The 13,929-nt window shown below is 38.2% G+C and overlaps 1 protein-coding gene across 1 annotated transcript in view; it reads left to right on the top strand.

Moving 5' to 3' along the window:
* Positions 1-12,175, top strand: part of gtf2e1 (general transcription factor IIE, polypeptide 1, alpha) — a 52,625-nt gene extending 40,450 nt beyond the window's left edge. The window contains exons 3-5 of the mRNA XM_088914363.1: positions 8,666-8,867; positions 9,521-9,759; positions 10,401-12,175. Coding sequence (XP_088770489.1) covers positions 8,666-8,867; positions 9,521-9,759; positions 10,401-10,834 — 875 coding nt within the window. The 3' untranslated portion in view covers positions 10,835-12,175. The remainder of the gene's footprint in view (positions 1-8,665; positions 8,868-9,520; positions 9,760-10,400) is intronic.
* The last annotated feature ends 1,754 nt before the right edge of the window (positions 12,176-13,929 follow it).

Genomic DNA, 13,929 nt, shown 5'->3' with positions numbered 1-13,929 from the left:
GCAGCTAGAGTTGAAATGAAGGCAGTTTATGGTATTACTTTTTTGAGTAAATGAGGTTCAAATGTGGGCTATTTCTTTGTTCCAACAGTCTTAAAAGAGATTGCTATCTCTACTAAATCTTACTCCCTACTGCTTTGTCTCATTTTTAGAAAAAAAAAAAGATAATCACACACTGGCCCACGCTGTTTGCTGCTCACTGACTTCCTGTCAAACTCAGTGTATTCCATGTGTTTCTGGATGGAGTTTATCTGTGAGTCACTGGGCACACACTGAAAGCAGCACCTGTCTCCTGCAGCATAGAGCGACCAAATGACAAGCACTGGTGTGCAGAGCTATTTAATCTGCCTTTGCAGTTTCTGGGGAGGGGGGTATCTGGTGTAGCAGGGTTTTCAAATCCCTTATTCATGTGGAAGTCACTGTTGGCAGCTCTGCTTCTTGGAATGCGACAACAAACTCATCTGTCCTTCTTTTTGCCTTGATTGCAATGTTAGACATGTACTTTATTATGATAACGATATTATTTGCTGAGCTTTTCTCCTCCCCTAGTATCGTAACCACTGCAAAGTCCTACACTCAAACAGGGACATGAGCTCAATCATTCGAAAAAGGCCCATCTTACTGCCAACATACTGCAGTTTTGTTACAATTCACAAAGTAAGCATTGGATAGTGTACTGAGAACAAAATGTCAATAAGAAAAGCCATAAAATGCTAATTTAAATATCTGTTGCTGTGCTTTAGCAAATGAAGCACTGTATAATGTTAAAAAGAGTTTTCTGGATAAATATTAGTTCAGCTTGTGTGGTGATGTTGTGCTTTAGAGTAATGGATGACAACCTGGCACTAGCAGTAAAGGTGAAGGAAAGGACATTTTTACCATAGAAGTAGGAAATTGCATTACACTTTGTAATGCAATGATTTGTAATTGTCATGACCTAACCTGTAATACCTTCCATTTCATTTGTAATTAAGTTTGAAATGAATGTCATCCAGGAATTTGTGCATGTTTCTCAATTATGCATTAAGCACAGCTTTTTTTTTTAATGAACAAGAAAATGTAGACTAGCAAATGTCTAGAACTGCTGCTACTGTCCCTTGCAGGAATGAACATGTTTACAGTAGTATAAGGTTATAGTTTCATCATCACAAAGATGGCACAGCCTCTGTGGATAAGATGTTCAAATTTATTTTTAGGTCAGCACTGTGCAGTCTTTTTCATTCAAGCTCGGCTCTCCACATTGTTAATCAGCTCTATTGGTTTAATTGGATCAATATGACAGCTTTGTGCAATTCTTAAGGTGTTGGAGTTTATAAAGAGACTAAAAAAACCCTGTACAGTGGTTCTTTATAATGAGGACTGAACCTTTTTAGATCATTCAGTACCTATTCCTAATTCGGTTTTTCTATAATTTAAAGAGGACACAAAAATCCATTTTTTTTCTTGCAGTATGATTCATACTTGTGAAGATAACATCTCCTTGCTACAGTTATAGTAAGCTTAAGGTAAGATGCTTTTCTTACAATGCCTTTTAAAGGTTTGCTGATTGTGACTGTTTAAGACATATTTAAGGTTTCCTGAGCTATAACCTAACATGTTGGTTTTTAAGTGCTGTAGTTGCAAATAGCTTTTGTGCATTCTTGTTTTAATGTTTTAGAACCCTCATTTGCACAAACTATACCACATTTTTGTGACATCTGAAATTATAACCACATATATGATTTGCTTCCACAAAATGTTTTTTTTTAGCCTAGCAAATATCACTTTTCTTTTGTACACGTCATAAAACAATGCTGATTCATTTGTGATAAGTTTGCAACTCATGGAAAAAAGCACAGTCTTTTAGTACCTCAGCCTGAGAATGACTCTAGATGTTGTATTCTTTCAGCCTGGTAGTTGAGTTTTTTTCCCAAAAAGGATTAACACATTTATTTTTCTGCCTTATTGTACTTTGTGTTCTTGACATCAAGACCAAAGGAAAACAGGATGAGTAGTTTTTTAAGTGGTCTGTTTGTACCGTCTCTCAGATGGAGGTGAAAGACAATAAAGAGATGTTTGCAGAAATGAGAATTTTGCTGTGGGAGCTGTATGAAGATGTTTGTGATTCTGGCTTAAACCTTTAATTTTGATTTATTTTTCAGATTATTGTGAAATTTGTTTGCCTCATTTTACACTATTTTTTGAGAATTAGTGCTAAAAATGAAAATGAATGTTTTACACAGCAGTAGGTTCTAAAATATGGAGAACTGTATGCTGTGGAAAAACTTTCAGTGATTGCTTTAGAAGGCTAACCAAAGACTTGGCCTTTTATTTTCCTTTCTACTTTGCTATGAATATTTTTCTTCTTTAATTGTGACAAAACAATTAAACGTCTGAAGAAATTAAGCAGTTTGGACTTTTTCAGTATGTCTCTGTGTATAGATAAAGAAGTGTCAAACTGAATTCAAGCGTTGATAGACTAAAAGACATTTAAAATATTGTGTGAAATTTTAAATCCACAGAATTACAAATTCGTCAACCCAATGGACTTCAGAATCAAAAGTGAAACAAGACGCAAAGGACAGGAGTAGAAAAAAACTGAAGAGCCTTTAAAACTGAGATGATTGGGCACTTTCTATATAAATAACATAAGAACATTTTGCATGTGACAGCTGTATTGCCACCTTCCTTGATCGTGTGAGTTCTCAGAAGCTAAACTAGTATGGGGCTAAACTAGTTGGGCCTAGTATGGGAGATATTAGTTTACACCTATAAATTGTGTAAGTGAAACATTCTGTATTAATCGCTCTGTTATAGTGACTAGAGAAACCGTTAGAGAAGGTGCTGTCCTTCAGATGGAAAATAAAGCAAGGTCATGACTAAGAAATTAAGAGAATTTACAAATGAGAAGAAACCATTCAGTCCCAATGGTCATTGGGAGCCAAATGGTCTGAGGTTCTCAGATCTGTATCCTTAAAGAAGCCATTATATCACCTTCAACCACATGGTTAGCTTGTTCTCAACTTCCACAATCTTTTATCTAAAATAAATACTAAGTTTTTTCAGTACTCCAGCAGCACAAATGCATAGGATTAATTAAAATGTATTCAGGACAATGATGGGAAAAGTCTAGACAAACGAAAAGGATTGATGTGCTAGATGAGTATTTCACTGAGGTGTTCACTAAAGAAGAAGTGAGCAACATGCCTCAGGCAGCAGAAGGATACTGTACATTTCTTTATTATTTTTTAACTTAGAAGAAGCAGACATGTTTCAGGTAGTAGAATCACTCAAGATTAATAAACCTTGATTAATTCAGGATTCAGATCAAGTATCTATCACCTGTTTTGGTGGTTATTTTTCATGACATATAAGTTTAAATATATATAAGAAAATAATGTTACCATCATGGTGTAATATTTGCAGTTTTTATTTCCAGTTTATCAAATTCTAGTAAATATTTATTGTATATAGCTTCAGATCCAGAAATGAAGTTTGACATGGGTACCACTCTGTGCCAATGCATTTGTATGAACATGATTGCTGTCTGCTTGTTTTGAATAGTTGTATAAAAAATAAAACAAAGGTCTAATAATATTTTAACCAATATTGGGAATTGGAATCGCAGTCAGTCATTTATAGCCTTTTGCATGGCAATCCCTGTGTACTATGAACACCATTTAGAAAAGACATTTGTTATGCAGTACATTTATCTGTCAGACACTTTGGGCAAAAAACCACTTGAGGAGAAAGTGAAGCACTTATTCTGTGTCTGCATCGGGAGTTTTGACTGCAGAACTCAATTTATTTTAACAGCATAGCACCTTTTCTTTAGCAGTGTGATATGAACCCCAAAAGGACTGCAGTTCTATCTTCAGACATTGTCAACAGTCTGCTAAGAAAATAGTTCACAAGGTTATGAAAACTGCACAGGTGAAAGTTTGTCCAGTTTCTCCTATCTTCCCCAGTTTACTTTCTAGGAAATCTGCCTCACAGCTTGGTGACTTTTAACACTCATGAGCAGGCTTTGCTTTTTTCCTACCAAGAATTCAATATGAGGGAGTCTCAGTCCTTGCTGTGACTGCTCAGTTAGAAAAACATGGCTAGAGCTGAAAATAATCACAGGAACAGATGGCCAAGCTCTTTCTCCACATCCCTGTGAGAAGATGGATGGCAAGCGACTGGTGTCCGTCAGAATTAATAAACATCTCTTAATGTTTAGGATTATAGTTGGTTTATCTGCGAAATATGTCTTCATTTGTGACATAATCCATTTTGCAGTTTTGGTATTCCTTCTTTGTAGCCCCAGGATTTGAATGAAGCTTTCAGTGTATGTGGAGATAATGGATAGCTGGAAGAGGTTTCATATAAGCACATGCTATATGAATTATAAGTCTTTTTATTGTGAAAGAGTGTTTGTGTCATTCTTTAGTACAATTGCTGTGTTCAGCATTGTAGTTCATGCAGTAATTTTGCCAAGGACAGCGCTTGCTACAAAATCAAATGTTCTTCTATCCCATGACTCCCACCCATCTTTTATGTTTTACAAAATGCCCTACTTTGGAAACCAGTGCTTTTATGTTACTGCGGTATGTAGAGCATTAGTCTTGCAAAAACATCCTTCGTGGCTGTGGAAGGAAATCTTTTGTATTTATTGTTTAGTTGACTCTTTTATTAAAAAGTGATTCTTTAAATAAACTGCTAACAAAGGAATTAAAACAACAAAGGTGGCATGATGAACACTATAATACAAATACTACAATACATATAGCAATGGCATAGAGTGCAAACACATGGAATACATGCAGCAATGCAAACACTCTATTTTATCTGCTACAGTCCCTTTGTAACAGTTTGCCAGTGAGCACTTTACATATTTGTTTTGTAATTAAGAATATAGCAATATTACGGATAATGTGGGCACGGAGGAGAAGAAAACAAAGTCCTAGTGGCAGAAACTAAACATCTGGGTGTCCCAAGCCTGATGGTTGCTACCTCTTGGAAGTGGATTTGTGGTACTTTGATCATCATAAGCCTTTGACAATCTTTACAAATTCCAGAGTTGTTATCCTGCTCTTCTGAGCCCAACACGAGGGACACCTCAATGAAGTAGTTGACATTTCCTGGGTCTGCCATCTTGGGCCAGATTCTGATTTCACAGCTCTTCAGGACATGCATGCTCAGGATCAGATCCCAGCATCGCGATCTATCAGGCAGTGGGTAAATAAAATGATGAAAAGGTGTGTTGTAGTAATTAGCAGCTGGAAAGACACAATTTAAGGTGAATGCAATGATGTAAACATGAAGCATAGAAATCAAATTCTATACAAAAACACTAAAAAGGTTACAGATGAGTGGAGGACATTTGGCCCGTCTAGCCTGTTTGATGTTTTCAATTTGATCCAGGGATTTCAACCAGCCATTTCCTAAAAGAAGAAGGTTATCACCTTCAGCAACATAGCTGGGTAGCTTAGTCCATACTCCCACAAGCCTTAGCATAAGAAAGAACCTCCTTTTTTGTTTTTAAATACATCTCATATATTTTCCAATTGGCCCTGTGGTTTGTGTTTTACCATTGATTCAGAAAAATCCTCTGGGTAGACAGTCAGTGCCTTGAATGACTTTGAATATTTGGATTAGATCCCATGGTAACCTTTTTGTGTTCTCAACTACAAATGTTCAGTTCCTTCAGTCTGTCATTGTAGGACATTCTTTTAATTATTTTATTTTCCCTTAATGTAATATACATTAGAATTTAGAATACAAAATTAGCCCCAGAATGGATCCCCGTGGAACACCTGATATTACATTTTTTTAAAGATAATTGCCCAGTTTTTACAAACTGCTGAATGAAAGTTTTGAAACTCATATATTTTCCCCAACTTCCCTTGTGTCAAAATGGTGCTTCTACCAAAATTCTAGATTTTTTTTTAAATTCCGTGGTTCCATTATTCTTTCATCTTGTTTGCATTTACCGTAACCAGCACAGAATATTCGAGAGGAAAAAGGAAGTGGAATTGAAATTTCAGGAATGTTGAAGGACGCAAAAAGGGGGAAAAACAAGAGTTATACGCATTTTATTTTAAGTGGTTTGATGTCAGCCCTTTCTGTTGATACTGAGGTGAGTGCTGCGACAGTATAAAATATTTATTTAGGAAAAATACATCTAGCGGGGCAGTTGCAGAGCTGATTGAATAGTTGCAGTAAACTGGCCAAGGAAGAGAAAAGGCTTTAGGGAGCTCGACTGCAGCGGTTTATATTAGTTTTATTTCCTTAGGCGGTTGTTCTCACAGCAGGATTTTTTATTTTACTTTACATCTAGGGGTAATTTGACTATGAGCGCTCCATGAAAGCATCTGTACATATGTATAGTGTAGTGTAAGTGGAGTGTTTGCAGGGTTATTTGGCTTATTTAGTAAACTGTAATGTGAAAGTTGCACCTTGTACCAATATATGCACATTGTTAGTAGCATTGTATGGAGAGGGCACCAGGTTGTTTCATGGATTTTTAACAAAAGCTTTAAACAAGAGCAGGGCAGCCTGCATTACTATCCTTCACAGATCTTGCTCACTCAAATCAATATGATTTTGCACATTTAGTAATTAGTAACTAGTTAATATGAGGATCTCATTCATTTACACTTGAAAGATTCCAAGGTATCAGCTTAACTCAATCTGGCTGGGTGGCTTGTCCCACAACACTTTGCGTAAAGTTGTGCCTATTCTGACCTCTGGTTCATGTTTCATTATTGATATTGCAGGGTTGTACTGGGTTGACTATCATTTTCCTTCCAGGATTTTTGATGTGTAGTGTTCTCTGTTCAAGAATATTATTTCAGTCTCTCAGTGTAGGACGTTCCTATAAACCTGTGTTCCTCCCTGGATTGCTTACAGAGCAATAATATATTTTTTTTAATATGGTGACCAATATTGTACACACTATTCTATATGTGACTAGTGCATTGTACAATTTTAACAGCAATACTTTAAATTGCACACTTTTAACAATATTCACCCACCCCCAAGGTCATAGGACTTAACTTGCATAAATTTGCCATTATGTAAAACCCTCTCCTGGGTCCCAAAGTAACATTTTTGATTTATAGAAAGTTTTCGATAGATACTTAAAGAGCAAGTAGTACAGTAAGTTCCTGCTGCAGATTAATAGCGTGATATAAACGTAATGTGGTCGCCATCATCATCCACCAGGACACTCTGTTTCCACGTTGTTCTTGCGCACATGTGGCAACCTCTGTCTATGGTGGTTTTTCCACTGAAAATTGTGAGTAGCATGAAAGATGAGGTCTCTGCCAAACAAACTACTTCTTTTATGCACAGATTTTAAATTTCATAATAGACTCTGAGGTCTATAGTATTCTGCTAACACTGTACGTTTACATTGTTCTTTTATGAATCTGATCCTTATAGTATTCTAGGCTACGCTTCTCTGCTTTTGATATGTGGTGCTATACCTCTCCCTCTTCTCTCTCTGCACAATAGTGTGTATTCACTAATGTTGCATTCATTTTCATCGCTCTCAATTAGCAATGTTTCTGTGGTTCCAATGGCCTCATAATTGCCTGCTAATGTGGTAGTTTCTATCCTGTGCATTTTGTTTATAATGCTTCTAGCATTTTTTAGTGTTTTCTTCAAGAACAGTTCCTTAAGTCCTTCAGCACTTCTTTACCTGGTCCTTGGTTTTCTTTTTCCCCTAGGCCCTCCTTTTGTCTTTCTTCAACCCACGCCCATGAATCTTTCTTAGATTGTCTCCCTTCTTTCATTCTTGAATATTTCATTGTGGTTCTGAAATGTTTCAAGATCATTAATCTTCAATGTTTCTGGATCTGTTTGTAGATCCTTGTGCTAAACTGGCTGTGCCCATCTCATTCACATGTAATCTGTCCACATCAATGCCAGTCTAATGTTTCCAGTGGTTAAGAAAGCCGAGGCCACCTTTGCGCAACATGTGCTCATCCATGTGTTATATTGACAGATTAACATGTGAAGCTGTTTGCCTTTGCCCAATGCTAGGAGGACTCCTGAAGACTTCTGGTTGGGTCCGTGTTCATTTTGTTTCACATTTGTTTCAAATGTGTTGCAGATAGAAACTGTGCTGTTATACCGGTGTCATTTATGCCAACATGTATAACAGTTGGATTGTTACTTGCCATAGCTGGGGGCATGTCAGCTCTTTTGATGATATCAGATTCTCGAGGCCAGAGAGACATCATACTGTACTGTTGCGTCCAGCGCAAGTCCTCTGCATACAGAAATACTGAATGACACCTTCAGCATGCTTTGATGTGAGCTTTATTTCTGCAACAGCATCATTTTGAAGATGTCCCAAAATGCAGGTTTAATGGGATTTATAAGTAAACAAGCACAATGGGACAGGTGTCTTCCTCCTTTTGTAGCTTGTTTTATGTTCTTATTAATAATAGGGGATCAGCTGGACATGCAGTAGCTCACGTGCTGTTTGTGGCATAAAGTTTTAATTTCTAATCCTTCCATTTTCTCTATCCACCCAAAGTCCTTGATGGGATCGCAGCCAATACTCATTATATTATTGTCTTAGAGGAGCGTTTGGCAGACATACATGGCCGCTTTGAGATGAGAAGTTTGATTTTGTCCAGTAGCCCTTACCAGTGATCGCTCACGGTCACTTATGGTATGTCTTCATATATTTCAGGAACTTTCCGCTGTACGTTTTGCCAGACAGAGGTAGAGGAGGATGAGTCTGCTTTACCAAAGAAGGATGCACGGACACTGGTGGCCAGGTTCAACGATCAAATAGAACCGATCTATATCCTCCTCCGAGAGACGGAGGAGATCAATCTGTCTTATGATTTACTGGAACCGGAGCCTGCTGAGATCCCAGCTCTCAAGCAAAGGTTGGTAGCTAAGCATCATATTTTTATGGTGAAAAGCAAAAGGTCATATTGAAATTGTTACAATTCAGTAATGCTTCCAATCACTATCAAGTTTACATCATTGTTTATCATCAAGTTTATCATTGATACAGCTTAAGGTTTAGTATTTTTCCCTGCAAAATTCAGTAATTATAAATAATGTTTGCAAAATGTATCTTACATTAAGTAAGATCAAAAATACAATCTTGGCTCACTATTTGTTGACGTTGTCTTTTCATAATGTAATAGAAAACTGCTAAATCTTCCTAGACAGGATAACATGATGATGGACTTAAAATGATAGGAATGCTGATCCATGGTTCAATTCATTTGTAAGTGTGTTATAACGCCAGGTTTAAAAGAGTAATGAATTCCATTTCCAATGGACTTTGGCTGTAAAAAGCCTCTTTCACCTCATAATTTGATACCAAAGATCTCCACTGAAGGGTTTAAAAGTGTTTGCATGAATGGACTGAATAGCTGTTTTTCAGTTGTAATAAGGATTCAATGAGGGGAAAATGTGTGCTATTAAAGGCAAGAAATTTGTCTTCCATTTCACAAAGCACCTTATATAAAAACATCGAAGCCTTGTTTTTCTTGTTGATGACGCTATTGTATTTCTTCTGCTCCTCCAGTAGGGAACGGGCAGCTGCAGCTGCAGGTGGAGCAGCTTCTGGGCCCCATAGGGAGAACTGGGCTACGAAGGGCTCTGCCTATGAGGATCTCTACACACAGAAAGTCATCATTAGCATGGAGGAGCAGGAGGATCAGAAACGCCTGGCTGGAGAGGGGAAGACACCCAAAGAAAGGCCCATCTGGTTGACAGAGAGCACTGTCCAGGGTGCATACAGCGAGCTTGATGATATAAAGCACAGTAAGTCAGCCCAACTGCTGTTCAGTTAAGGAACATTTGCTGCAAAAGATTTATTGCTATATGTAATTTTCTCAGAAGGCTGTTGCTCATATGTAACTGTTGTATACCCATAAAAAGTGAGTAGCTACATATTAACCTTTGGCTGGGCTTGAAGGTGGTTTGGATGGACAGTGCAAAAGGTACACCCCCCCCCCCCCCTTACCTCCAGCCTCCTCGAGTCCTGTTGTGATCCTGTTACTTTGCAGAGTTCAAACTGTCTGTTTACAACTCAAGATGAATACATCCAGAAGAAAAACAAAAAAGTAAAGACAAAAATGATAGTAGCCTATCGGATAGCGTCATTATCAGACTTGTTTGTACATGCCATGATGTGTGTGTCCTGCAAATTGTCCTGTGCTCTGAAAATGTTGAGCAATTAGTGAATCTTACAGTTTTGCTAAATCTTTAGCATAAACGCCTTCAATGGAAAATATTTTCGGAAGATATTTTCAAAAACTGTAAATAAGCTTTAAAAGACAATGTCTCTATTTTAAAGTCGCCAGAAAAGAAACGTTAAATCATTTTGCGGTGGTTTGTTTTGCTCTTGCAGGGTGATTAGTGGCGTTGTGTTCATGTTAGTGGCGTTTATTCGTTTTCCTCAGGTGCAGAGGCCATGGACGGGCTGCGGGAGGGTGAAGACGGGCATCACATGCAGCCTGATGAGAACGAGGAGGTGATGCGTGCCCTCCTGATCCACGAGAAGAAGGGCACAGGCTTGGCTGCAGGACTGGGAGGGGCAGCTGCAATGGCTGGGGTGTCCCAGTCAGGCCACCACAGTGACTCGGAGAGCGACACCAGCGAGTCCGATGAGGATTCGCCCCCTCACCCTGCACCCCAGAGCTACCTGAAGAACGAGGAAGAGGATGAAGATGATTTTGAAGAGGTAGGAGAAGAGCCCACCGTGCTGGTGGCTGGCCGGCCCTTCCTGTATCACGAAGTGAGCCAGCGGCCAGAGCTGGTTGAACAGATGACCCCGGAGGAGAAGGAAGCTTATATTGAAATGAGCCAACATCTCTTCCAGGCAATGTATGATTAAGGATAGTTTTTTTTTTGTGTAAAGGAAGGCACATTATTTTATCCTGTTTTATCCAATCTTCTCTTCTCATCTATGGCAGAAACAATGAAACTGCATATAGCAGAGTGCTGAACTACTTTAGATAAGGAAGGGGTTGAATCTGGGGTACAAGGCTAAAAGTTTAGAATATACCTGAATCCAATTTCTAAAAATGTAATCAAAGAAAATGTGTAAATGGAGAAAATATTTTGTACTTGGAACCATTTATCACAATAGATGATCAGTATATGCCTAGTTTTTTTGCACACCAGTGGAAGAACAAAGTGCAATGACAGAAATATATTTCACACCTGCTACCTGGAAGTGCCAAGGTTAGGGTTGGTTAACATTGAAATGTAACTATTTGTGCAAGACTTTTTAACACAATTTTTGCATAACCTTAAGCTCTCTTCAGATGAGCTAATGTGCTGCTGACAATGATACTGTTTCCAAGAGTACATGAGGACACATACACAAAGATTTCCTGTTGTTTTGAATAAAAGAGATTTAAGGCTTCTTAGTAGTAGATATTAATGCCTATGTTGCTCTGTAAAAGGTATCAACTGGCTAATTTTATTTCCTCAGAAGAATTTAATATGTGAGGTTATGGAGATTTAAGTCATTCCCAGAATTGTTTTTTGTAGTGGTATTACAATTTCCAGTTTAAACTGTTAATTATTTATAACCTCCAATCCTAAAGTCACAATGCTAAATCCAGCATTTGTGAAAAAAATATATACAACCCCTTTAATATTTAATTTATTTATTCTGAAGGAGGTCTTGTGAATATTTTCTGGAAACATCTGTAAATAATTGTTTTAACGTTACTTTAATAACCAGAGACATAATAACAAGAAGATATTGCACTGAATAAATCCTTTACTATTGTATCAAGCAAATAATACATATACCATGTGCCAGTGGCTTAAAAAAAACTTTGTTGCATTAAGCTGAGAAGATTAAACAGCTATGCTTACTTTCTTTAACAGCACAAAATGAACACTGTGTTTATCCAATTTCCACTTCAGTATTTAAAGAAAAACATATTTGTGAAAGACCTTAAAACTATTTTTTTCCAGCTTGTAGATAAATCATTTCAATCATATTTTCTTTCTTAATTGTATAAAGATATTTTTTTTTGTTTTTCCTCCTTTTTTTATGGATACCATAGGTATTCCAATACATTTTTTTTTTCTCTTAACCAGTTTTTGAACTTGGGTGGGTTTTTTGAAGATGAATATAACCTGTGACCTTTGTATGGTTGTATCTGTTTATTTTATAAAGGCTTGTTTCAGATATTAAATAAAAGCCATTGGTATTTAAGCCTGTCTTCAAGTTATTGGGTGTTATTTTTTAGTTTGTATTTATATTGTTTCTAAAAAAGTTTATAGTGCCCTCCATATTTATTCATGCCCTTGTTAAATGTTTCTAAAATATTGTTCAACAGAAAGAATGATTGTGGAATATTAATTTTTGTATTTTGGGGCTCGGATTGTAATAAATCCAGTACTCTGGGAGAGGCAGGCACTTAAATCCAGGTGCAGGCAGGCTAGAGTCAGAGATCACACTTGAGAATTCAAAGAGTTTCCAAAAATACAGGCAGGGTTTGTAGCTGGGTAATCTTGAAGCAAAGAAAGCCAGGCAGGATCCCAGTACACGGTCAGGAGACAGAGCAGTAGGTGGGTACTGCCTGGACCTATTAGGAGTCCAGAATTAGCTTGTGTTCCCTCCAGTGGTGGGGATGAGGCATGGGATGGGTCCAGAAACAGAATGCTAGTGAAAGCGGCCTTTACCAGGGAAACATGGAGGGCATAGAGATGTGTCAAAACAGAAACACTGTACCTTAGCAAAATCTCCATGTCCTGGTTCACTACTCCATCTGGCCATGGGACTCTGGGTAATCCCCCCAGGAGAGGTAGACTTGAATGCTTAGATAGTTGCAGAAGGCTCACTAGAACCTGGAAACAAACTGAGGGCTGTGGTCTGAGGTAACTTCAGTGGGAAATCCAAGAAGGAAAAATATTTTATTGATGAAGACCTTGGCCATTTGGAGTGCCGATGGAAGCCTTGGCAAGGGGACAAAGTGATCAGCCTTGGAGAATCTGTCAGCTAAGGTGAGTATCAAAGAACAACCCCAGTAGCGGGGAAGCTCCGTGGTGACGTTCATGGAGATGGACAAATACAGGCATGACAGAGTGAGAAGAGGTGGGAGTAAACCCACTGATGCCAATCTCAGATTCGTTGTCCAGATTCTTTGGTTAGGTCTCTGTTATCAGAGAAGGTCACCAGAATCACCACTGAATAGGTTCTGCTGTACACTCTGTGCCCCAGTATCTGGCAAAGCAGACAAAGCCAAGAAAGATCTGGGCACAGGGTCAGGAGACAAAGCAGGAGATTGCTTCACAGCAGGCTGACAAGGCAAAGCAAGCAAAGCAAAAGCTAATCATAGCAAAACAGTGAAGCTAACATATCCAAGGGAGACCCACAATGACCTAACTAGAGCAGGGTAGCCAGGACTTCAGTACCATGGATGCTAACTAGATAATTGCCAGCTAGAGGCAGGGGATACTGAGAACTGCTCATACTGTGTATGGACAGCCCTAGTGGATGTATCAGACTGCGTGAAGCTGTAAGGGTGCAAACTGACATAGGCATGGGTTTTACACAGAAAACTTGAAAAAAACAATAAAGCAAATGGCAACATCAATTGTTTTACGCTAAATGGTTTTTCCCAATTTTAAAGGGACCAAACTTATTCACAGCCCCAGAATCAGTGCTTCATGCACCCTCCTTTTGACTATTCATCCACGGAGAATTTCTCCATCTCCACCAGATTTGTTGTTGAATTTAGGTCTGGAGATTACATTGGCTAGTAAAGAACATTGATTTAGTTGTGTTGGCTAAACCATTTCTTTGTGGATGGTAAATTGTGCTTGGGTTCAGTATCTTGCTGCTATGTCCATTTTTGACCTAGCTGGAGCCTCCTACCCGAAGACATTCACATTTTTTAGAAGGGTTTTGCCGAAATGTCCAGACAAATGTCCATACATTCTTAAATTCATATTTGTTCAATTCTA

The sequence above is a fragment of the Atractosteus spatula genome, chromosome 4 (assembly GCF_055471065.1).
Source record: "Atractosteus spatula isolate fAtrSpa1 chromosome 4, fAtrSpa1.hap1, whole genome shotgun sequence".
NCBI classification, from domain to species: domain Eukaryota; kingdom Metazoa; phylum Chordata; class Actinopteri; order Semionotiformes; family Lepisosteidae; genus Atractosteus; species Atractosteus spatula.
The sequence above is the reverse complement of the archived record's forward strand: the minus strand, read 5'-3'. Positions and strand labels throughout refer to the sequence as shown.